The 25000-nt window shown below is 35.8% G+C and overlaps 1 protein-coding gene across 1 annotated transcript in view; it reads left to right on the forward strand.

The window, feature by feature from the left end:
* Window positions 1-25000, forward strand: part of LOC135222362 (uncharacterized) — a 53168-nt gene that overhangs the window by 4761 nt on the left and 23407 nt on the right. The window contains exons 2-5 of the mRNA XM_064260449.1: window positions 23096-23307; window positions 23389-23980; window positions 24110-24223; window positions 24412-24906. Of these exons, the coding sequence (XP_064116519.1) occupies window positions 23096-23307; window positions 23389-23980; window positions 24110-24223; window positions 24412-24906 (1413 nt within the window). The remainder of the gene's footprint in view (window positions 1-23095; window positions 23308-23388; window positions 23981-24109; window positions 24224-24411; window positions 24907-25000) is intronic.

The raw sequence follows: 25000 nt of genomic DNA on the forward strand, positions 1-25000 counted from the left end.
CATGTGTTTATAGCTTTTATCATATTTCCGGCGTTGAGTTTTGACTTTAGTATCACCCTGAGTCTCTACATATATTCTTTCCTGAGCGTGTCCTTCATCTCTTGGTGTTTTATATCCCCTCCTTCCATTATTCCCAGGTATTTGTATCCAGTCTTATCTATGCGTTTGATGTTGCTCCCATCTGGCAGCTTTATCCATTCAGTTTCTTGTTACTTTACCTTTTTGTATGTTGACTTAGGCGCATTTTTCTATTCCAAACTCCATCCTGATGTCCCCTGATACAATCCTTACAGTGTGGATTAGGGTATCTATTTCCTTGATGCTCTTACCATACAGCTTGATGTCGTCCACGAATATCAGATGGTTGATTCTGTTGCCTCTTTTCTTGAGTTGGTACCCAGCATCCATCTTCTGTAGTACTTTTGTCATGGGAATCATGGCTACTACGAAGAGTAGTGGGGACGGTGAGTCGCCCTGGAAGATCCCTCTCCTGATATTAACCTCTGCTAGTCTTATTCCAGAGCTTGTAAGTATTGTATTCCAGTTGCGCATTGTATTTTTGAGGAAGCTGATGGTGTTTTCCTCTGCCCCATATATTTTCAGGCATTCTATTAGCCATGTGTGTGGTATCATGTCGAAGCCTTTCTTATAGTCTATCCGTGTCATGCTTAGGTTGGTTTTCCTTCTCCTATTGTTCTTCATTACCATTTTGGCTATCAGGAGCTGGTCTTTTGTGCCCCTATACTTCCTTCTACAGCCTTTTTGTTGGTGGGGGATGGTGTTTGTCTCCTCTAGGTAGTTGTATAGCCTTTTCACTGATGATACCTGTTAGTAACTTCCACATTATTGGTAGGTAGGTGATAGGCCTGTAGTTACTGGCTATATTTCCCTTACTCTTGTCTTTTTGTACTAAGGATGTTCTTCCAGTGGTCATCCATTTGGGTGCATGGTGATTTGAGATACAATGCTGGAGTTGTTCTGCTACTCATGGGTGTAGGGCCTTGAAGTTTTTGAGCCAGTATCCATGGACTTCATCGGGACCTGGGGCTTTCCAGTTTGGCATTTTCTTTAGTTGGTGTCTGACTGTGTCTGTCGTGATCTCTGTGAATCTTTGTTTTATTCTCCCTGTTTCTCCTTCCTTGACTTCCTGGAGCCATGTTGCATGTTTGTTGTGTGATACCAGATTGCTCCATATGTTTTCCCAGAGTCTCTTACTGGATTCGGATTCAGGAATTTCTTGGTGGTTGTCTTCCCCTCTTAGTTGGCTTTATAGTCTTATTACTAATATTATTATTATTACTACTACTACTGTTATTATTATTATTATTATTATATTATTATTATTATTATTATATTATTTTATTTTATTATTATTATTATTATTATCACAGTCCTCCAATTTGACTGGGTGGTATTTATAGTGTGGGGTTCCGGGTTGCATCCTGCCTCCTTAGGAGTCCATCACTTTTCTTAATATGTGCGCCGTTTCTAGGATCACCCTCTTCTTCATGAATCCTGGAGCTACTTCAGCCTCTAGTTTTTCCAGATTTCTTTTCAGGGATCTTGGGATCGTGCCTTGTGTTCCTATGATTATGGGTACAATTTCCACTGGCATATATCCAATATCCTTATTATTTTTATTTTCAGGTCTTGATATTCCATTTTTTTCCTTTCTTTCTCTTCAGTTCTGGTGTCCCATGGTATTGCGACATCAATGAGTGATACTTTCTTCTTGCTTTTGTCAATCAACGTCACGTCTGGTCTATTTGCACGTATCTCCCTATCTGTTCTGATACCATAGTCCCAGAGGATTTTTGCCTGATCATTTTCTATCACGCCTTCAGTTTGGTACTCGTATCACTTATTACTGCAAGGTAGCTGGTATTTCTTGCAGAGGCTCCAGTGGAGGGCTTTTGCCACTGAATCATGCCCCTTTTTATACTGGTTCTGTGCAAGTGCCGGACATTCACTTACTATATGGTTTATGGTTTCATTTTTCGTATTTCACTTTCTACATATGGGAGAGATGTTATTTCAATCTATCGTTCTTTGAACATATCTGGTTGTTAGGCCCGATCTTGTGTCGCTGTTATCATTCCTTCAGTTTCCTTCTTGAGCTCTCCCCTCTGTAGCTATTACTATGTCATCGCTGGCTAGTTCATTAATTTGTCTCATGTATTGGCCGTGCATTGGTTTGTTGTGCCATTCCTCTGTTCTGTTTGTCATCATCCTGCGTCTGTATATTTGTGGGTCTTCGTCTACTTTTATGAGTCCTTCTTCCCATGCACTCTTGAGCCACTCGTCTTCAGTGGTTTTCATATACTGCCCCAGTGCTCTGTTCTCGATGTTGACGCAGTCCTCTATGCTTAGTAGTCCCCTCCCTCCTTACTTCCGTGCTATGTATAGTCTGTCTGTATTTTCTCTTGTATGTAGTGCTTTGTGTATTGGCATATTTTTCTCGTTTTCTGGTCTATGCTGCCATGTTCTGCCTTCATCAATTCCACTATTCCTGCGCTGTACCTGATTACTGGCACTGCCCATGTGTTTATGGCTTTTATCATATTTCCGGCATTGAGTTTTGACTTGAGTATCTCCTTGAGTCTCTGCATATATTCTTTCCTGATCGTGTCCTCCATCTCTTGGTGTTTTACATCCCCTCCTTCCATTATTCCCAGGTATTTGTATCCCGTCTCATCTATGTGTTTGATGTTGTTCCCATCTGGTAGATGTATCCCTTCAGTCCTTGTTACTTTGACCTTTTGTATGTTGACTAAAACATATTTTTCTATTCCAAATTCCAACCTGGTGTCCCCTGATACAATCCTTATAGTCTGGATTAGGGTATCTATTTCCTTGATGCTCTTACCATACAGCTTGATGTCGTCCACGAACATCAGATGGTTAATTCTGTTGTCTCTTTTCTTGAGTTGGTACTCAGCATCCATCTTCTGCATTACTTTTGTCATGGGAATCATGGCTACTATGAAGAGTAGTGGGGACAGTGAGTCGCCCTGGAAGATCCCTCTCCTGATATTAACCTCTGCTAGTCTTATTCCAGAGCTTGTAAGTATTGTATTCCAGTTGTGCATTGCATTTTTGAAGAAGCTGATGGTGTTTTCCTCTTCCCCTTATATTTTCAGGCATTCTATTAGCCATGTGTGTGTTATCATGTAGAAGGCTTTCTTATAGTCTATCCATGCCATGCTTAGGTTGGTTTTCCTTCTCCTACTGTTCTTCATTACCATTTTGTCTATCAGGAGCTGGTCTTTTGTGCTCCTATACTTCCTTCTGCAGCCTTTCTGTTGGTGGGGGATGGTGTTTGTCTCCTCTAGGTAGTTGTTTAGTCTTCCACTGATGATACCTGTTAGTAACTTCCACATTATTGGTTGGCAGGTGATAGGTCTGTAGTTACTGGCTATATTTCCCTTTCTCTTACTCTTATCTTTTTGTACTAAGGATGTTTTCTTCTTCTTCTTCTTCTTCTTCTTCTTCTTCTTCTTCTTCTTATTATCCAGAAGATGAACCCTATTCACATGTTCACATGGAACAAGGCCCACAAGGGCCACTGACTTGAAATTCAAGCTTCCTATGAATATGGTGTTCATCTGAAATAAGCTCAATGTAATGAGAAATAAAGATAGAAGAGATCAGTTATTAGAAAATAAAAAATAAATAAATGAATAAATAAACTGATAGAAATGTAAGTAATTATTAACTGAAAAGGAGAACAGTTTTCAGGGTGGTAGTGCGATGGATCTTTGCTTGAAGTTCTGAGGCTCCAGTTACACAACATCCTCAAGGAAACTGTTCCAATATTTAAGTTAAGATGTAACAAATAGTGAAGGACAAAGAAGAGACAATAGAGGATGATACTAAGTAAAATGAAAAACCACATGCCATTGATTTGCCTATTTCAAACAACATTTTACCGTGAATATGGTGAACACGGTTGCTGCTATATTGTTGCAGACGTTCTTATATATATCAGCATGATAATCATTACAGGAGAGACAAATGTGACCTACATAGTAGCCATAAATATAGATACCACAGGTAGAAGTTGGTTTCATGATACTTCATTAGAAAACAGTAATTTACTGTATACCCCGAGGATTGGGAGTACGTATTTCGAGAAGGTAAAAATTAAGAAAGTAAATTATGATGAGGTTCTGTATTGCTGACGCTACCTTCATAAGAATGGAATATAGATTTTTGGCCCAAGGCCAAGCCGTGTGACCTATGAGGGCATTCAGCGCTTAATGAGAAATGGGAGCCAAAAGGTCTGAAAGGTGTAACAGGAAGAAAGTTAAGTATATCTTAGTTCAACCAGACCACTGAGCTGGTTAACAGCTCTCCTAGGTCTGACCCAAAGGATTATGTATTTTTACGTGGTTAGGAACCAGTTGGTTACCTAGCAACGCGACCTACAGCTTATTGTGGGATCCGAAAAGAAAATAAATTCCACTGATTCCTTGCTGGCAGAGAGGGGAATGGAACTCGCGACTTGTAACAGGAGGAAAACCTCGCACTTCACTATGAATCAAGTGTTAATAGGTGAAAAGTAAGTTGAAAGAAAGAAAATATGACCAGATGTACAATAATAGGAAAGAAAGGGGTTTAAGTTAGGGGTCGAAGGGACGCTGTAAAGAACCTTAACCACTGCCTATAATGCACCGCACGAGGTGCACTGACGGCACTACCCCCTACGATGGCTACCGTGAATATTTAAAGAATATAACCTTAGCATAAGGGGAAAATGTTGCTCTAGCCGATATTTTTAACTAAAAGAAATCCCCTTTCTTTTTTGACTAAAACACAAATCCCTTTTCATATAAGCAATTATTCTAAAACCGATAATCTGTAACCTGTGATCCTACAAGTTTTAATTATACGCCGTAGCCCATAGGACATGTCATTCGTTGCCCAAGCGTAATCTTGGTACAAAGTAAATAAGAACATGGAGGGCAAAAATAAAAAGGGAGGTTTAACCACGAGGGATGGGATACACCCGCCCTTTTAAGAATGGAAAGTTATACAAGCAAGGGAACACAGAAGCAATTAGAAAAAATAGATACATGGGTGTAGTCGATGTCGTTAATGATTATATATTTTTTCCCACATTACTCTGGTGGTACTTATGATCTATAGGGTAACAAAGTTTATATTTGACCCATCACAAGGTAATAATATCGGTCGCATAGATTCCTTGAGTAAAATAAAATAAAAAATAAAATAAAACGATAAATAAAAAATAAACTGCGAGATACTTTTTCATTATTGGTAAAGGACTTGTAATCGGTTCATTATTTCTATTAAAAGAAAATATAGATAAATGGAGTAGAAATCCAGCTTCCTAGTCCCTTCCCTCTTTCAGGATCGACTGATTGAGTGATATCTAGCTTAGAAAGTAGAAAGTTCTCATAGAGAGAGAGAGAGAGAGAGAGAGAGAGAGAGAGAGAAGAGAGAGAGAGAGAGAGAGGAGAACCTTACCTTACCTTACCTTACATCTTGTTCGGGTTGCCCCAGGTCCCTCAGTGTGAGGCACCTCTAATGTCTACCAGAGAGTTGCTAGTACATCTTCCGGTATATTTTGCATCTTCCAATCTTGGATGGTCTGGGATGCAGTTTAGATATTTGTCGAGCTTATTCTTAAACACATCTACGCTCACTCCTGATATATTCCTCAGATGAGCTGGCAACGCATTGAATAGACGCTGCATTATCGATGCTGGTGCGTAGTGGATTAATGTCCTGTGTGCTTTCCTTATTTTTACTGGTATAGTTTTGGGCACTATTAATCTACCTCTGCTTGCTCTTTCTGATATTTTTAGTTCCATGATATTTTCTGCTATTCCTTTTATCTGTTTCCATGCCTGAATTATCATGTAGCGTTATCTTCTCCTTTCTAGACTATATAATTTTAAGGATTGTAGTCTTTCCCAGTAGTCAAGGTCTTTAACTTCTTCTATTCTAGCTGTAAAGGACCTTTGTACACTCTCTATTTGTGCAATATCCTTTTGATAGTGTGGGTACCATATCGTATTGCAATATTCAAGTGGACTACGAACATATGTTTTATAAAGCATAATCATGTGTTCAGCTTTTCTTGTTTTGAAGTGCCGTAACAACATTCCCATTTTTGCTTTACATTTTGCCAACAGAATTGCTATTTGATCATTGCATAACATGTTCCTATTCATCATCACACCAAGGTCTTTAACTACTTCCTTATTTGTGATTGTCTCATTATTAGGTCCCCTATATGCATATAGCTTTCTTTCTCTGTCTCCATAATTTATTGATTCAAATTTATCAGAGTTAAATACCATCCTATTTACCTCTGCCCAATCATATACTTTGTTAAGGTCTCTTTGTAGAGCGTTCCTATCTTCATCACAAGTAATTTCTCTACTTATTCTTGTGTCATCTGCGAAACTACTCACTACCGAATCCTTAACATTACTGTCTATGTCTTCAATCATAATAAAAAACAGTATTGCAGCTAACACCGTACCTTGCGGCACACCGGATATTACCTTGGCTTCATCCGATTTCTCGTCGTTTGCAATAACTATCTGTTTTCTGTTGTGTAAAAATTCTTTTAACCATCTTCCTACTTTATCCACGATATTGTGTTTTCTAATTTTCTTCGCTAATATATTATGGTCTACTTTGTCAAAAGCTTTTGCAAAGTCTAGATAAACCACATCTGTTTCATTTCCGCTTTTCATATTTTTGAATATGTTCTCACGGTGGACTAACAGTTGGGTTTGTGTACTTTTTCCGGGTACGAAACCATGTTGTCCTTTATTAAACAAATTATTTTTTATTAAATGTTTCATAATATTTTTCTTCATTACCCTTTCATACACTTTCATAATATGTGATGTTAGACTCACAGGCCTATAATTACTTGCCTCTAGTCTTGATCCACTTTTGAAAGTAGGGGTAATATATGCTAATTTGTGCTCATCATAAATCTTGCCTGTATCTACACTTTGTCTTAATAATATTGCAAGTGGCTTTGCGATAGAATGAACTACTTTCTTTAACAAAATAGCAGGCACTCCATCAGGCCCTGCAGCAGCTCCATTTTTAATTTCATTAATAGCCTGCACAATATCAGCTTCATTAATATCTATGTCAGCTAAATATTCACTATTTTCATCCCTTACTTCTATATCATTATCTTCATTATCTATTTTGGGGTGAATTCTCTCTTATATCTTTCTGCCAATATGTTGCAAATTTCCTTTTTTTCATTCGTTAATCTCCCTTCAATTCTTAGAGGGCCTATTTCTATTCTTCTTTTATTCATCTTCTTTGCTTGATATTTAATAGGGTTTTTTCTTCCAAGTCCCGTTTTTCATTTTCTTTTGATTGTATAATCTTTTGTTCTGCATTTTCTATCTTACTTTTTAGTTCTATAACTTTCCATGTATTTTTTTCTTTTGCAAGACCTTTTTTCCACTTTCTGATTTTCTGGAACAAGATCCTTCTGTCTCTTGGTATGCATGACTGATGTTTACTTTTCTTCTTCGGTATATATTTATCCACTATTTTCTCTAATATTTTATATAATATCTCCGTATTTACCTTTATGTCATCACTTACGAAAAAATGAAATTGATCCCAATCTTTGTTTAATTCTTCATTTATTTCTGACCATTTTATATTTTTACTGTAGAAGTTGTATTTTCCATATCCTTCCCACTTTTTCATTTCTTGCTTATCTCTGTTTTCACTTGCTTTGGAATGGACTGTTAATTCTATGACATTATGGTCTGAAATACTCGCATTATAAACTATTATTTCTTTAACATAATTCATCTCGTTCACAAATACTAGGTCTAAAGTATTTTCCTTTCTTGTTGGCAGGTGATTTATTTGTTGAATGTTGTATTCTAGTAGCATATCTAATAGCTTTTCGAATTGCCTCTTATCTTCTGCACTACTATTACTCTCTTTTTTATATGTATAAGTACATCCACAATCTCCTGTGGATGTACTTATACATCCACAGTGAGGATTCAGATGAGCAAGTAACGTAGCATAGGAAGGGTGTATTAATTATTCAAAAGTGTTTCAGGGAGGTGCCGATGCCGTTCTTCTAAAAGAGCATGCTATCCCTAATGACAGAAAACTCATTAATCCTTTTAATTGCAATCGAACAAGAAGTCCGTTTGATGAATTAATGTGTTCACTAATAGTAACACATTAATAGATGATGCTGAGTGTCGTCACTTTTACCATTCGCAAAATAAAATACCAATCACGGGAATATCTAATTTCATTATAATGATAAAAGGGAGGCAATTTATCATGCTACGTTTGATGACGATTTCAGAGGCAAATGAAGTTTTCGGACAGGAATGGAAAACTCGACGTAAAAAACTAAATATTACGAAGACTAAATAATATCATTATAAGTATTCACAATATAGTCAGACACCCATTAACAAAGTGCAAAACGCATTGTTGAGTGAAGATTTTAAAAGAATAGGATGTAAGAAATAAATGCATAGAACATTCAGTTTTATGCTCTTTGTTACTGACATATGAATAAAGTCATGTTCTCTTTTCTAAAATACATCCCTTACACAACAAAGAACTGCATACCCACCAAAATTTAAAAGATAAGCTGCGAGAATGTTTAAATAAAAGAAAAACATCGGTGCAATAGTACATCTACAAAAAAAAAAATGCTTCGTGACGCCCTTTGAACTTTGTGGTATTTTAGAAATGGTTTAACTCTAAGCAGGGAATTATTAAAGTTGATGAGTGATTTTATTTTAATTCTTAAAGGCCAACGTCATGAATACTTATCCTACATCATCCTTTCCTATAAAGATACTCTTGCATATTCCCGCCCAGCGGTGGCGACAATAAAAAAAATTTAAAGCCTTACATCCTTTTGCATATTGCTCCTCCCTCTTCCCGTCCCCCTCTCCTCCTTACAGTCCTACCCCATTCCCACATTTCACATATAGATCCAAATTCCTCAAGACACCGAAAAAACAGAAGATAAAAAACACTGCTCTGCATGCGCCTGAACATTATGGTATTTCAGATATAATTGATCTATAAGGAAATAATTATTCAAGATGATAAATTATTTTTTTTTTTGCATTTGGATGAATTCTCCATAAAAATGAGTTAAATTATAATTTTTGTCACGATACACTTGCATATTCCAACCCAGCGTAGACGATAAAAAAAACTTGAAAGGCATAAATCCCTTGCATCTGATCTAGTGAAAAGGCTGATTTAACAAACACCGCTTAACAATAACACAATTGACATCAGTAACGGAAGCAGCAATTGCAGCGTTGGTAGTTAGCAATAGCCTTTCATTTGCATCCAACAGCAGAAGCTGCGACCTAACCTCGTAATAAAAGTGGTGAGCCACAACTTCCCCCGCATCGATTTCAAATCCTCGAAGTAGAGCTAATTCCTAAACATCGCACTGTCATTCGCCTGAGTTCCAATTAAAACTTTGCCTCGGCCGAGGACTCGGGTCAGCCTCTCCAAAGTGTACTGATGGCGGTAATGATTCCCGAGGAAACCTTGAACTCGCTGAAGACTTTATCGTCGATAGATAGACCTCTGCACAACTTAACTTTCGAGCGATTGCAGTTGGAATTCAGTCCTTCCCTCTGCAAAATCTATGCAATTGGGATGCAGGGCAAACTGCAGGAGTTAGGTGCTAGGCGCGTCTTCAGATGAATCTGGGTTTCTGGTGTTTTAACCTTATGGCTTCAAATGTGCTCATTCAGTGTTTCATTGACTGATGTGTATATATATATATATATATATATATATATATATATATATATATATATATATATATATATATATATATATATATATATATTACATCGTACTAGGGGTTCGATCAGCAACTTGTAATCAAAATACTTACTTATTAGGTCTACTTAAACACAATTACATCTTCAAAGATGGGAAACCTTGCCCTAAAAAACGCAAATGTTTCCCTCAACAGGAGATAGAACAACTGTCCGTACGAGAAATTCAGGAAGTAAATCTTTTTAATCACGACGGCGAAAAAGTAATATTGACTTTGGAAGGGTTGTAAGGTTTTCTTTATCTTTCTTAAAGTGAGACACTTTTCTAATGAATTTAATATGGAAAGCACAGAATACGATATAATATATATATATATATATATATATATATAGATATATATATATATATATATATATATATGAGTGTGTGTGTGTGTGTGTGTGTGTGAGTGAGTGTGTGTATGTGTGTTAATGTGCGCGTATGTTTCTGTGAACAGGCGCGCGCCTGTGTTGTGCATGTGTGTGAGTGTGTGTGTACTCTTGATGTATGACGTTTCTGTATAAAATACGTAAACGTAAATGCCGTAACACATACTTAGCAGTTTCCATTTCCAATGTGACAGCTTTATCACACAGGAGGCAATTCAAACCAGTCAATCACCTATTTTGTATGCAAGGACCAGCCTAAGGGACATCACCCGCCGCTCCCATATCTGGCCCCCAGGATAAGCTAAGAAAATTAAAGCGATAGGGATGGATGCCGTTAGGCCTTGGGATGAAACGCAAAGTACATAGTTTGAAAATGTAAGCTATTCCTTCTTGCACTCTTCCGTTGTTCTTTGGTTTTTGCTCGAGAATTTCGAAGTTGGTACTGATTTGAGAGACAGGGATTTGCTTAGTATGTTAGTTGATGGTCAGTACATATTTTCTGCTTTAAACATAATGCTGTGTTAGGAATAAATAGAGTTAGTTGCATTATGTCAATTAAGAGTCACTGCGCATTTTCAGGTTTGCAAATATATGCTAATTTCCTCCTTGTTTCTCTGTTGTTTTCTTTTTGCTCGAGAATTTCAAAGTTGTTATTAATTTGAAAGATAAAGGAATCTATGTGTAGTATATCAGTGTTAAGTCACTACACATTTTCAGCTTTGAAAATATGTGCTATTTTCTCTTTCACATTTCTTCCTTGCTGTGTACTTTCTGCAGACTTTCAAAGATGTTATTGATTTCAAAGACAAAGGGATCTACTCGTATGCAGTACTTCAATGTAGGCACTACACATTTCCAGCTTTGAAAATATATGGAATTTACTCTTTCACGTTTCTTCGTTGCTACGTACTTTCTGGAGACTTTCAAAATTGTTACTGATTTGAAAGCCAAAGGGATCTGGGCCGTATTTCGTCTCTATACATTTTTCATCTTTTAAAATATATGCTAATTCTCTCTTTTGCCGTTCTTTTGGTGTAATGCCTTTTCTTTTTTGCGTGAGAATGGCAAAGTTCTTACTGATTTGAAAGAGAGAAGGTCTGGACAGCAAGTAAATGTAGATTCATTATACATTTTCAACTTTGAAATTATCTGCTATTTCATTTTTTCACGTTCTTTTCTTTGTTTTTGTTCAAAATTTTCAAAGTTATTGCTTATTCGAAAGAGAAAAGACTTCGCATTACTTTGAATGTATAGCCATCATATATTTTCCGTTAACCATTAAATTCCTCATAAAGTTTCCTTTGCCAGTTATTACCTCTCATGCTTCATCTAAAGAATTAATTCCAGGAATCTGCTTGCTGTTTTTATACCTAAGAGCACTGAGCTCGTGACTAATCTGTTTTGAGGTTAGGGTGTTTGGAAGATAAAGCTTTATCTTGTAGCTTTTGTCAACAAATCACAAATACTTTAATCCAATTTTCCACAACCCCATTAAAGCTTAGTCAAAAATACGTACTTGAATCCATGCCAATGGTTTAAACCGTTGTCAATGTTGTTGACACCTTCAGTCCATAACATTCTCGACTCCAACCTCCTTTTTTTAGTTTTCTGCAAAAGAACTATTATATGGCTATTTGTCCGTCCGTCCGCACTTTTTCTGTCCGCCCTCAGATCATAAACTACTGATGCTAGAGGGCTGCATATTGGAATGTTGATCATCCACCATCCAATCATAGTTAACCACGATCATGCGTCTGGCACAGCTATATGTGCCTATAACGCCGGCCACCATCTGGCCGTTGCTGAAAGTTGCATGGGCCGCAGCTGAATTTCATACAGAAAAATTGATTGCGTGGAAGACACTTCGGTGCCCTTTTTATCTGTTTTAACTTAGTAAACAACCTGCAATACCTTTGTTGAAGTTGAATAATTACAATATTTGTTTCTGCTCATGCAGCTGCATCTCTAAGAGTACCTCATTCCATCTTCCACACTACCTGCATAGTACAACACATGTGAAACATGTCTCATGATAATTAAATTCCACTGGAGTAAGTCCTTTGTATATACTTTGAAACCGAAATTGTCTTCTTAAATGAAATGAATTATATTAACTAAATTTTTCCTGAAAATGCCCTTACTTATAAAAAAAAATGAATTTCAAGCAGTATAGATTTATGACTGAAATACTGCAAAAGCTAACAGCCAGCAAGATATAGTGCTGGGAATCTGGTGGTAAAACACACTCGCTCAAATACTGTATATATATATATATATATATATATATATATATATATATATATATATATATATATATATATATATGTATATATGATGTATGTGTATGTTCTTTATACACTTTGAAATGCATTGGGCAATTTCAACCAAACTTGGTATACATACTAATTACCATCTGGGAATGAACACTGTGGGATTGACATATCACTTGCACTAAAGAGGGTGTATGGAAAGGGGGAAATGTAAAAATTTCAGAAAATGATAGATATTAGTGTCTATTCCATTGTTTTCAAGGTAGCTGAAATGAATAGTGACACTCCCAATACGCTTCAAGTCCAAATTCAGCCCTGATAGGAAGGGGGAATTGAGAAAGGGGTGGGAAGGGGGTGACATATAAAAATAACTGAAAACAACGATATTTATGTTTAATCCATAGTTTCCAAGGTCGCTGAGATGAATAGTGACACTCCTTTCAGGTACAAGTTCAGCCCTCATTGGACGGGGGGAGTGGCGGGGGGAGTGGCGGGGTGAAAAGTGGGTGGGAAAGGGTGACATGTAAGAATAACCAAAAATTACAGATATTAGTGTCTAAACCATAGTTTACAAGGTCGATGAAAAGAATAGTCTACTGATGCCCTTGAAGTCCAAGCTCAGCCCTGATAGAGAAAGGGTGGTGAGAAGGGGTGGGAAGGGTGTCTAATCCATAGTTTTGGTGTCTAATTCACAGTTTTGAGGTGGCTGAAAGGAATAGTAACCCTCTTTATGCCCTTCAGTTCCAAGTTAGCCCTAGGAAGGGTGAGTGAGAAGGGGGTAACATGTAAAAATAACTAAAACAACAGCTATTAGAGTCTAATCCATAGTTTTCAAGGTTTGCGAGATGAATAGTGACACTTCTGAAGCCCTTTAAGTTCCACGTTCAGCCCCAATATGAAGTGGTGGAGGGTGAGAAGCAACTATCTTAACAGTAATGAGAGAGAGAGAAAGAGAGAGAGAGAGAGAGAGAGAGAGAGAGAGAGAGAGAGAGAGAGAGTTTATCGGCTGCAATCAAAGATTTCCTGGGAAGTGCCAGGTTGGTCAGCTACATATATATAGGTATATATGTGTATATGTATTATAGATAGATATATATATATATATATACTATATATATATATATATATATATATATATATATATATATATATATATATATATATATATATATATAAGAGAGAGAGAGAGAAGGACAAAGAAACGAAAAAGTTGGGGGTTAATGGAAAACGTCGAAAAACTTTCAGTACTGAGTGTCCCTACATGGCCACTCAAAAACCGCTAGAGAAACGAACTTGGAGGTAAAACGACTTTTCATGAAACAAAACCGAAAATTTTGAAGTTCCCGTGGGTCACTTAGTCGGACCCTCGACTCATTTCTTTCACAACTTTTGAAATTCCGTTGACGCATGGAGAGAGAGAGAGAGAGAGAGAGAGAGAGAGAGAGAGAGAGAGAGAGAGAGAGAGAGAGAGAAAATGTACTCAAAGAAAATGATATTATTTATACGTTTGCTCTACTCCAGGTAGTAAACGTCAATCTGTACATAATCTTTGCTAATTACAAGAAGCATGGAAATGATCTTGAATATTTTGTGGGTAATATGTACTTAGATACTAAATGCACATTAAGACATGAAAAATGTTCACTTATGAACTGTTCTTTCGTTGTATTCAAGGGATAGCCAAATGAAACTACTCTCGTACGAAATTATAATAATTTGATAGGAGTTAATGTCCAAGTACACAAACAGAATTGTGAATAGAAAAGCCTAAAATTTGGGCCACAGAGTTCCGTCAACTTTAAAATACCTGCTTGTTTTTATTATATCCGTGTGTGATACAGAAATATCTTATGGCTATTTTTTTCAAATAAAAGAACCAGGTAAGTTGATTAATATGTCTATTATGCCACCTTAGTAATACTTTTTCTTTTTGTCTGACTGACATTAATTTATCTTGGTACTATATCTATATAATTTTAGTATTTTTCCCTCATGCAAATAATAGGACGAGCTCCTTTTGTGATTTAATACTTTTTATTTATATTATATCATCTCAGTTCTGGTTTATGCTCAGATGGTTTCACCTATTTTATGTATACTGTAAGAGATTCCATTTGAGCAAATACTATGGATTCTCTCTCTCTCCTCTCTTATCCTCTCTCCTCTCCTCCTCTCTCTCTCTCTCTCGCTCTCTCTCTCTCGTCTCTCTCCTGTCCTCTCTCTCTCTCTCATCCTTCGTCTCTCTCACCCTCTCCGCCTCGTCTCTCTTCTCTCCAGTTCCACTCTCTTCTCGTCTCTTCTCTCTCTCTCTCTCTCTCTCATAATTGTGCATATTTCAGTACTTTACAGCATTATGCATTCAAGTCCTGAACTCCATGAAAGGATTATTTATGCATATATGTTTTTATATGCAAAGCAGAATAAAGCACTAATTCATTGAAACGTAAACCAAATAAAATATAAATTATATTTGCTTACGATAGTAGCCGACGCAATTAAATTGTCCAGATAAAAAAAATAATTTTTCAAATGTAGTTCAAAGTAATTTTTTATTTGTCTTAACAGCATCCACACGTGTTGGAAATTTTTTTATACAATTATTTATCAATGTAACTTTATATATGATACTCTATTAGGAATGAAAGCAGGAATAAATATCCTTCTTTATTTCAATCAACATTCAATAAGAAATATCATAAAAATGCAAAAGTCGAAAGAACGTTATCAAAATAGTAAATCGTACCACAGAGAAAAAGATCAAAATTTTGTTAGTTATTGCATATCATAAAAATTGCTCATGAAATTGGATTTGTATTTTCATTTTTCTTTACTGGAAATTTTAGTTATATTTTATATCTTAAAAACGGATGTTGATTAAATAAAAAAATATACTTCGAAACAATAATGAAGCAATGAAACTGACATCAGATATATAATAACGGAGGTACTTCAGTTGAGCGAAGTCCCAGACCTATTTATATAGGGAAATCAGCAGATGATCCCATCTGAATAAATTCGTTTATGTTTGAAAATCCTCTTGGTAAATGAGCTTCATACATTTGAAATTCGATCATCTAGGATGAAATCGAGTCCATCAATTAGAAAATAAAAATGCTAATTCGGTTTGTCTTCACGTATTTTGGCCCCTCAGATCAAAGAACAAATCCTAAACCTTAAAGGGCACAGGAAGACTTCTTGTATGTTGTTTATTAGATTTTGTACAGGATTTGAGATAGGCTCCACTATTTCTACTTATTTCAAAGCTCTTTGGGTACTGGAAAGAAATTTTTCTTGTCATAGTTTATTTTGATCGCAGCAGCTTCACAAAATGACATAGCACCAATGGATATTTAGGAACAATTATCCAACATTCTTATGGGTGGACCCATCAATCTAACTTTAGATAAGATCTTAGAGTAAACAACTGCGCCATAAACATTTATGGGTATCTTTTCAAGGGAATGGCCCCGTTTTATAACATAAATCGGAGCTTTGAAGAAGTGGAATAGAGAAGCTATTAGGTCACAGCAAACCAAGGTCAATTAACACTAATATGATTGAATATAATCTTTACTAACGTGGGTGTTAGCTAGAAAAAAAAATATAAAAAAACCCTCCGTCCGAAGTTTACGGGTGATAGTAAATCGAACTCCTAAGACCATGATAGTGTTACAGGCAAATCACCTTGCCTTCTATTTCCCCTTTTTTATTACTCGTCTCAGAACAGGGGAGGCTTGTTCCTTAAGGAACATCTCTTCTCATCAGTTCCAACACTCTACAGGGGTCCAAATCACTATGGACTGAAACTGTCAAGATTTGCAAAGATTCAACGAAGTTATAATTCGAAGACTGTCTATATTTCTATAAAAAAAGAACGGTTATCTTCTGATATAGGATATTGTTTCTGAAAAATGAATAAGAACAAGCAAAATACTGACGTTCACTGATCAATAACAAAGTGGAAACCAATGGTACTGCCGACGAGAACTAAAAGATTTTAAAGAGAAAACGTAACAGTAATGAAGTTAAGAAATTTCTAAATGTACTGTTAGATCTCTTTCCATGCATAAAAGGAGAGAGAGAGAGAGAGAGAGAGAGAGAGAAGAGAGAGAGAGAGAGAGAGAGAGAGCGTATATCTAGTCACATGGTTGACAGTTCTTGCCTTTCATCTAAAGAAAAGTTGTGCTTCTGATTACTAACCTACTTTTCTCCCCCACGTCACAACCAAAGCTTTTTTTTTTTTTTTTTTTTTTTTTCTGCGGAGTTTTGTCATCCAAACTAAATACAAATTCGGGCACGATTTTGGAAGTATGAGGAATTTATGGAATGTACTGTCGGCCAAAAAACTCTTGGCAGAGTTTCATAATTTTTCGTCCACCTGCCTGACGAACGATTCATGCCTTACTTATCTATTTTTCTTTTCAAAGATGGAAGAAATCATATGTAATGACGTTAAAAACAGTCACTGATATCTTTAGAACATTATGTTAGTTTATTGGGTAAAACTGTAAAACTGTTTTCCATATAGCAAAATTGACGTGAACGAAACGAAGTAATAAAAAACGTCATATCACCATATCGTCATATACATTACCAAATAGATAGGAGACACCTATCACTAGTAGTATCGCATAAACATAGTCCTTAAATTATTATTTCAGTATTAAGTTGAAGGTAGTTGAACTATTCTATTTGTTAAATTTTACAAAAAACATTGGAATCTCACAAAATGCTATCAAATTTAAAAGCAAAAACAAAAAAAAACGATATCCTAACAGTGTGAACCAGGCGACCTCACTCTATTGCTTTTGATGTTATGTGCACGGGAATCTAATGTCAATGTGTCATTTATCGGTCTACGAAACATCCCTCGATGAGCGAGAGACAATTATTGCACTGCATTCGGTGCAAGTTCCTGTTGGAGAGATATCAAGAAAGCTTAATAAACCGGAAAGAATCATGCATAGAAAAATCAAATTGTTTAAAGAACGGCAAAATTTAGAACATGGGCCTAGAGGTGGAACACCTCGAAGCACCACAAGAGAGCAAGACAATACAGTAGTGTAAATGTTGCTGAGCAACATTCATTTGTGAATTTTGAATTCTATAGCCTCGTCACGACATTGCTGAACCAGGAATCATGACTAGCTCTACGCTTATGACTGGTGTCTGATGAATACTTTAGATGGAGAGGAAGAGATTTTTAAATATACACTTGAAATCTTTGATAGTTGTCTAATGAATAAGCAAACTTATCTTTGATGGATGAAAGATTCAGTTAGGCTTACTCTTTTTGTTTTGTTTTTTATCGGTGGCCAGTGAATACCATGGATATGGGGGGAAACAGTTTCAATGATGCATGCATTTTTTTTTCTTCAAAACCTAAAGAATACATTTTATTGGGAGATACTTTATTAACATCGGCCTAATCCTTCCATCACTCCTATACGCCACCTCCGCTCTCTTCTCCATCTCAGGTTACGCGATCCGACGAACTCGTATCGCGTGAAAGCATCACTAATGATAACGGTTATTTTAAAATTCCCCGCACCGACAACGGACGCCTTAAAATGGATGTTTATAAAATATTTTATGTTCAAATAAACTTTATCTTTCATTCCCCAAAATATGTGCATACACACGTGTTACACCCTGTAGCCGTCAAAGAGTAACCCTTGATAAAAGCAGTAGGTTTTACATGAAAAAAAAAAAAAAACATATGAAATAAACTTAACAAAAACGTCACCTTTCATATTTCTTATCCTTTCAGCTACTTATAATATGCTTATGGTAGTAGGTCTAGGTATACATGTGAAACTAATTTGAATTAATTTCTATTTAGAAGAAATGAATAGCTACAGAAAGATCAACCTAAGAAAGCTTTAATGAAAATAAGCCTTTCTTAATGTATTCGTCAGTTTTGACTCCCACAGATTTCCTGCGTGTCCAAATGAAACAGGATGCTATGCAAGGAATTCGATAAAAAAATAACTAAAAAATAAGACTGAAGGTCTGAGTTAATTATGGTTAAGTCAATTCTGCAAAAGTAAGATAAGAAGGAAAGGGCGAACTTGGCTAATAAAACAAAGAATCAGTTTATATATAAATATATAAATATATAAATAATAGTAAAATATATAAATAATATATATATTACTTATATATATATATATATACTATATGTATATAGATTTATAGCTATATATATATATAATATATATATATATATAAATTATATCGTAATTATCATATAAATATATAGGTATATCTATATATTATGTTATAAATATATAAATATTAAATAATATAAAATAAATATAAAACTTATAAAGTAAATATATGAATATACATAAATATAAAGATATATATATTATCTATAATATAATATATATATTTAATAGGTTAATATATATAATATATATAAATATAAAATATATCTAAATATATAATATTATGTATTTAAGATAAATAAATATATCTATATATATAAATAAAATATATATATGATATATATACATAATATATATATATCTATAATCTATTATATATATATTATAATATATATATATATTATATATATATCTATTTAATCATTATATAATATCTATATTATACACACACACATATAATATGATTATATATATATATATATATATATATATATATATATATATAATTATATATATATATATATATATATATATATAATATACACCACATATATATATATATTATATAATAATATATATCTATATATATATTATATATACATAGACAATATCAATATTATATCAATATATTATAAATATATATAGATATAAATATATATATATATATATATATATATACGTATATATATATATATATATATATATATATACATATATATATATATATATATATATATATATATATATATATATATATATATAGATATATATAATCATATATAGTATATATATCTATATATATATATATATAAAATATAAAATATATATATATATATATATAAAATATATATATATATATATATATATATATATATATATATATACTGTCGATTTAAATATTCATTAATATTACGTATCCGATAGAGTATACTGCTGAAAATAGACCTAAGCTAATCATGTTGGAAAATCATAAGTCCAATTTTGACCCACTAAATGTGTCATGCAAATAATTTTATTGATCAAAGGACAAAATTAGTTTAATTAAACATCGTTTTCAAGGAATGTTAACGCCTTGATGTATTATTTATCGGCTGTAGGAGACGAAATGACAACACCCCAGTGCAGTACGATACGTTGAGTCGACTCGAGCGGCAGCAAACCCAACTTCAAAATCCTTCGGTATGCTGTCACGAAGGTGAGTTGAGAATAAAATTAGAAATCGTGGACCCATCAGTATATAATTTCCTTACTTTGCAAGATAATTATCATTAACACGATGAATAAGTCTACTCAATTCTAATGTAATTTATTCCAAGTACAGCACCTTTGAAAGGGAATGTTATTTATTATTAAGTAAATAATCTGGCACCTGCCTATGGCAATATTTCCATAACGAACAATGAATTAAGAAACTACGCCAATTCTTCGTTGGCCGTCTGTACCTGCTGCAAAAATTGTGATAATACTGACGGCAAAATAATCAATACTAAACACTGATTCTATAGGGTGTATCTTTAGATCAAATTCTGTTGTGCACAGTACATGAATATTGTTCTTAAAACATAAAACGTTTATATAGTCCGTTTATCAATACATTCTAGCTGAACCTTCAAACAAAAACAATAAAAAAGCAAAAAATGCGCCGAAATATCTTCGACGCAATTTAGCGCTCTCTACAGCTTATAAGGCTATATGAAACTCTAGCCACGGCCTATGAAACTCTCAGTCGCGGCTCATGAAAATTTCATCCACTGTCCAGTGATGGCCTGTGTTGCTGGCACCTGTAGCGGTGCCAATATAAAATAAAAAATACAGAAGCTTGATGGCTGCAATGTAGCATGTTTGATGATTGGGGGTGGATGATCAATATATCAATTTGCAGCTCTCTAGCCTCAGTAGTTTTTAAGATCTGGGGGCGGTCAGAAAAGGTACTGACAGACAGACATACAGCCATCTCAACACTTATATTTTACATAAACCTAAAAGTGATATGTCAAAACAAACCTTAAGCAATAGCACTTGACAGCATAATCACTATAAGCAATATGACGATGTCCTAACAATAATACTACCGATAGCGTTACTTGCGCATTCATGATACGTGTTAAGAATAACCTTCGTTGATGGAACTTCAGTTTCAGAGGCAGAAATAACAGGTTGAAATATAATTAAGAGATGTCATCGTACTTGGCATAATTTCATTACTGTAAGATTTAGGAGATCATCCTTCTTATTAGTGTGTTGATAGAGGAAAGAGGGTGAAGTGCCGAGCTTCGTAATTTCATAATTACTAACAGCATTACACTAGTTTAATGTATATCTGTTTTATATACAAAAAAAGTTCCATACACAGTTCAAAAGGTGTCACAAATATATGACGTATTTTTTTACGTATAGATGATTAGAGGATAGATTTTAATAAAAAATAAAAAGTAAATAAATAATAATAATAATAAAATAATAATAATAATAATAATAATAATAATATAATAATAAAATAATAATAATAATAATAATAATAATAATAATAATAATAATAATATTTCGGAAGGAGACCCTCTCGTAGACAAATTTTGTTAAAAATGGTTGCTGCTTCAGCACTATTATCTTGTAGAGACTCTTCTCCATTTTTCTGATGACGGCTTTCTCGTTGTTGCTTACACTGGCGAGCAATGCACCAAAGGGCATGGTAAAATTCGGTTAAGTCAGTTTTGTGTTTATTATTGCTTATACAATTCTCTCTCTCTCTCTCTCTCTCTCTCTCTCTCTCTCTCTCTCTCTCTCCAACGCGACGTTTAGTCCAGATCTACAGGACATTTTCCAGCCATGACTGCTGGGGGACTTAATTACAGTGGCGAGCCATTCTCCTTATATCCTGATGTTGCGGGCTCTCGAGTACAGTCTGGAGAACCCCTGCAGCAGATTGAGTTTTCATTGGTTCCTTGGAAGGAGACTCATACAGCAAGCATTTTTAGAGTCTTATGGACCTTCTCAGGCAGGAAACATCACTGGGAGCCTATTGATTAGCTTCTACCTGAGTGACATCACCCTTGGTATTATTCTCATAATTATGCGCTTCATGTCAGGTGTTGATCGTCTCATGAGCGCTGGTACTTTTGTTAGTACAAAAAGACAAGAGTGAGGGAAATATAGCCAGTAACTACAGGCCTATCACCTGCCTACCAATAATGTGGAAGTTACTAACAGGTATCATCAGTGAAAGCCTATACAACTACCTAGAGGAGACAAACACCATCCCCCACCAACATGAAGAACAGTAGGAGAAGGAAAACCAACCTGAGCAGGGCATGGATAGACTATAAAAAAGTCTTCGACATGATACCACACACATGGCTAATAGAATGCCTGAAAATATATGGGGCAGAGGAAACACCATCAGCTTCCTCTAAATACAATGCGCAACTGGAATACAATACTTACAAGCTCTGCAATAAGACTAGCAGAGGTAAATATCAGGAGAGGGATCTTCCAGGGCGACTCACTGTCCCCACTACTCTTCGTAGTAGCCATGATTCCCATGACAAAAGTACTATAGAAGATGGATGCCGGGTACCAACTCAAGAAAAGAGGCAACAGAATCAACCATCTGATGTTCATGGACGACATCAAGCTGTATGGTAAGAACATCAAGGAAATAGATTCCCTAATACAGACTGTAAGGATTGTATCTGGGGACATCAGGATGGAGTTTGGAATAGAAAAATACGCCTTAGTCAACATACAAAAAGGCAAAGTAACGAGAACTGAAGGGATAAAGCTACCAGATGGGAGCAACATCAAACACATAGATGAGACTGGATACAAATACCTGGGAATAATGGAAGGAGGGGATATAAAACACCAAGGGATGAAGGACACGATCAGGAAAGAATATATGCAGAGACTCAAGGCGATACTCAAGTCAAAACTCAACGCCGGAAATATGATAAAAGCCATGAACTGATGGGCAGTGCCAGTAATCATATACAGCGCAGGAATATTGGAATGGACGAAGGCAGAACTCCGCAGCATAGATCAGAAAACCAGGAAACATATGACAATACACAAAGCACTACACCCAAGAGCAAATATGGGCAGACTATATATAACACGAAAGGAAGGAGGGAGAGGACTACTAAGTATAGAGGACTGCGTCAACATCGAGAACAGAGCACTGGGGCAATATATGAAAACCACCTTCCAACCCCGGTGCTATACACCACCCCCCCCCCCCCTCAACACTACAAGGTCAGGCAAAGTTTAACTCACCAGTCATACGCCATCCTTCCAACTATCAACACCATGGCAAATCCAACTGAGCGTGATTTAGAAGCACATTTTCGGGAAGAATTATTCCAAAGAAGTGAAGGAAAGAAATCTGTCTTGCTTCCAAAAGAACAGTATAATGAAATTATTTCAGAACTGACAGCAATTGACAAGTCAGGCAAAAAGACGCCTCATGAATACTACCTTCTGAAGAAGTATGAGATCCTCAAGTGTGGTGATGTTCTCAAGTTAATTAGAAGACGGACGGCCAATGAAGATCCTATCTATTTTGCTACATTGGAGGATACATTCGACATTATTAAGCGTGCTCATATTGCAACTGGCCACGGAGGGCGCGATAAGATGGTAAAGGAATTATCTAAAAAGTATGCCAACATTACCCATGATGCAATATCTATTTACAAATCACTGTGCATCGAATGTTAGCGTAAACGTAAGCGACCAACAACCAAAGGGACTGTTGTTGTCCGACCTATTCTGACAAAGAACTTTGGCTCCAGATCACAAGTTGACCTTGTAGACATGCAGGCGATGAAGCAAGGCAACTATAAGTGGATAATGGTCTACCAAGATCATCTTACAAAGTTCTGTGTATTGAGACCTCTCACATCAAAACGTGCTGCAGAAGTTGCGTATCAGCTGTTGGATATTTTTCTTTTACTTGGTGCACCGGAAATTCTACAAGGTGACAACGGATCGGAGTTTACTGCTTGTGTTATTACAGAACTTAAACTGCTTTGGCCTGATCTCGTAATGGTTCATGGAAAACCTAGACATCCTCAGAGCCAGGGGTCAGTTGAACGAGCAAACTGTGATATTAAAGATATGTTGGTAGCCTGGTTGAGTGATAATAATACAACAGACTGGACAGTTGGTTTAAAATTTGTGCAGTTTCAAAAAAACTCTAGCTACCATTCTGGCATTAGAAGGTCACCATTTGCTGCATTGTTTGGATCCGATGCAAAAGTAGGACTGACAACTTCAGCTCTTTCACATGATGTAACTCACCGTCTCCAAAGTGAGGACGATTAGCTGGCAGTAATTACGGAGGAAACAACTTCAGATGAACCACCTGCTGTCGAACCAGTTACTGCTAAACCACCTGCTGTCGAACCAGTTACTGCTGAACCACCTGCTGTCGAACCAGTTACTGCTGAACCACCTGCTGTCGAACCACCTGCTGTCGAACAAGTTACTGCTGAACCACCTGCTGTCGAACAAGTCACTGCACTGGGAGTATTGTGCACGACTGTGATTAGAGGTTAGTCAGTAGGGTATCCTTATGGTCGAACGGATAACAAATTTCCCTCAATACACTGTATTTTTATGCTATTATGTGGATTGTAGTGAGTGTAATGTCTCTCTCTCTCTCTCTCTCTCTCTCTCTCTCTCTCTCTCTCTCACTGTCTCTACTGACAGTTACTGTCGAACCACCTACTGTCGAACAAGTTACTGCCGAACCATCTACTGTCGAACCAGTTACTGCTGAACAACCTGCTGTCGAACCAACATCACCACTCTCTGTTCGTCAAAAGAATATTACCCCTCAGCGAAAACGTGCGTGCGAAGCACAGCTTTCACAAGCTGAACGTATGGTTGAACGAAGTCGTCGTATTATGGACCGTGGAAACGTCGGGAACAATGTAACGATTCCGATACCAATGGTGAATAGGGGTCGTGGGGATCCAAGGAATATCATGGGAATAATTATGGATATTGACGAAAATGACAATTACACGATTGCAGTGAAGAGTGGTATACTGAGTGGGAAATATTCCAGGAATCAGTTTGATTTATGTGCGTATGAACTGTATTCAAAAGACCATGTTACAACCGATAGGATTGTTTCGCTTCGAACTGCTGTGCAGCAAGAGTCGAAGTCAGGTGGTCAAGGTTTCGCCAAATGCAACTGTGCTGGTTCAAAACGTTGTCAAACAAATCGATGTAAATGTTTTAAGCTGAAAGTTAAATGCAACTCACGATGTCATGCAAGTTTGCATTGTGAAAACAAGGCTTCGTTCTAAATATTAGAACGACC

Source organism: Macrobrachium nipponense, chromosome 3 (assembly GCF_015104395.2).
Source record: "Macrobrachium nipponense isolate FS-2020 chromosome 3, ASM1510439v2, whole genome shotgun sequence".
In the NCBI taxonomy this organism is placed as follows: domain Eukaryota; kingdom Metazoa; phylum Arthropoda; class Malacostraca; order Decapoda; family Palaemonidae; genus Macrobrachium; species Macrobrachium nipponense.